This window comes from Morone saxatilis, unplaced genomic scaffold, assembly GCF_004916995.1.
Source record: "Morone saxatilis isolate NCDOM2014 unplaced genomic scaffold, NCSU_SB_2.0 Contig8, whole genome shotgun sequence".
Lineage (NCBI taxonomy): Eukaryota > Metazoa > Chordata > Actinopteri > Moronidae > Morone > Morone saxatilis.
The window spans coordinates 6,143,943-6,146,137 of record NW_023340257.1 but is presented as its reverse complement, the minus strand read 5'-3'; the positions used below and the strand labels follow the sequence as shown (position 1 = coordinate 6,146,137).

Below are 2,195 nucleotides of genomic sequence, written 5' to 3'. Positions count from 1 at the left end.
GAGAAGAGGGAAGGGATGAGGAGCAGGTGAGGAGGAGGATGACAGGAGGTACAGAAGTGACAGAGGCAGAGATGGATAGAAAACAATAGAAGAGGTGCAGATGGAGAGAATAGGGAGTGGTGTTGGGGGATCGAGGCAGAATTGGGAGAAAGACAGGGTTATCATGCAAAGTTGAGAAGGAGAGATGTAGCGATGGAGGAGAAGGAGAAGCAGACAGATGGAGAGAGCTAGGGAGCAGGGGACTGAAGAGACAAGAGTTTGGTGAGGGGAGGATGAGAAGAAGGAAAGACACATCAGAAAGTTACAGACTGAGAAAGAGGAAATCTTAAAAGTTCAAACTGCTATCTCCCACTGTTATTGTATGGAAGAGAAAAGAGAAGAAAAAATAATAGACTTAAGGTTTTATTAATTGTTACTCTCAAATGAGTAAAAGTAACTTTTTAAGTCAGAATTACCAATCTCTTTTACACACAGATTAATTTACTTGTCAGGAGTACTACTCAGCAAGTGAAAACAGTTGTAACGTCCTTTGAGGCTCTCAATGTATGTCCAAATAACCCTGATGATGTCATGAGGCTGTGTTATGTGCTTGGGTGAACGTAGTGTTTAAAATATGTGGGCATTTACCAGGCAGGGAGGATTTAGTGAAAGACTATTGAGTTGCATTATGGGAATCGTTGGATTCAGTGTTTTTAGAACTTCAATCACCTCTTAAACCTGCTTCTTCAATTTTGAGGAAATCTTTTAAAAATCTGTTTTATGAGTCCCTCAACTTGAATGAATGTGCAATGATGAATGCAAACTCGTGACTGAGTATCTGATTCGTTTGACTTGGTACATTTCAGTTTTGATCTATAATTCTTATAATTTTGTCTTGTTCACCTTATATCTACTATTTCCAAATTAAGCATTGACTTAAATCAAAAGTGCTGTTTTTTTTTTTATCATTACTAACTTTTCTTTTTTTTTCTTCCTCCTTCTTGGCAGAAATTGGCTTCCATACATTTGAGCTCATCAATGTGCACAGTAGTTTGTGTAGTTTAAAATATATTATTTTGACCGCTACCTGATATACTACACAATAGCCACTCTTGTCACAAAGTCTCAGGTGGGAGACCTGAGCCTGGCCACATGTTTCAGTGGGTCATCTTGTTGAACACAAGTTGTTCATTTTAACCAATAGAAGCTAAAATGAGGCATGTTTACCAAGATGAATAGAGCCTATTTTGTCATCACATGCTTAAGATGAGACTGGCATTTGATTCTGCACTAGTAGCACTAGATAGTACTAGTAGAACTCAGAAATAAGAAGTTGATTTGAACTTTCAGAGTGCAGCGCCACACTAAAGCCCATATCAGCCAAACGTTATAGCTGACTGAGTGAACGTGTGATAAAAACGAGAAAAGACAGGCTGTCAGATAGACACAGGTGGAGGGAACAAAAGACAGGGAGGGAGGATGATTGAAACTTAGTGTAGAATCTATTACTAAAGCCATCAGGGGGGATGGATGGACAGACAGCTCAAAGAGAAGATTGGTAAACAACAAGGGAAGAGAACCTGAGGAGAAGTGAACTAATGGATGTGACAGTGGCGAAGGTAGCTGTACCTTCACAAAGAGGATTATGAATCCCTTAATGATACAACCCTAACTCAATACACATGCATGTTGGAGTGTTGTGATTAAAAAGGACATTTCACAAAGACGGGAGAGCAGCAGGAGACCAGATGAAAGAGATAAGAAGAAATGGAGCGCCAAACAGAGTGTAGAAAATTTGATATGGAAGAGATGTTTACACTGATGGGAGCTGTGTGAAATCCCTGCAAAAAGAAAGATCCTATCTTTTGTTGTGGCTGATAAAAGTAAGCAGTATAAAACACTAAAGTGCAGAATAACATTTATTTGTATCCTATAAAAATGTGAATGGAGAAAGAAAAAATAGTAAAACTAAGGCAATAAACTGAGGTAAGATAATGATTACGTATAATGTGTAGTATTTATCAACACTACAGCAGTGTGAAGCCTTGGACTTACAGCATGGTGGTAAATCTGAAATGGTGAGATGAGGTAATAAAATGACCAACAATGAAGGTACCGTGATGTCATGAACTGGTGAGTCATGAAATTACCAAAATCTCTGAATAGGTTATGCTGCTATACAGACAGACAGAAAGACAGAAAGACAGACAGACAGA

The 2,195-nt window shown here is 38.7% G+C and overlaps 1 protein-coding gene across 1 annotated transcript in view; it reads right to left on the bottom strand.

The window, feature by feature from the left end:
- The window catches only part of LOC118341973 (endothelin-converting enzyme-like 1), a 47,121-nt gene that overhangs the window by 34,991 nt on the left and 9,935 nt on the right, over positions 1 to 2,195 (bottom strand). The window contains exon 5 of the mRNA XM_035680398.1: positions 2,096 to 2,154. Coding sequence (XP_035536291.1) covers positions 2,096 to 2,154 — 59 coding nt within the window. The remainder of the gene's footprint in view (positions 1 to 2,095; positions 2,155 to 2,195) is intronic.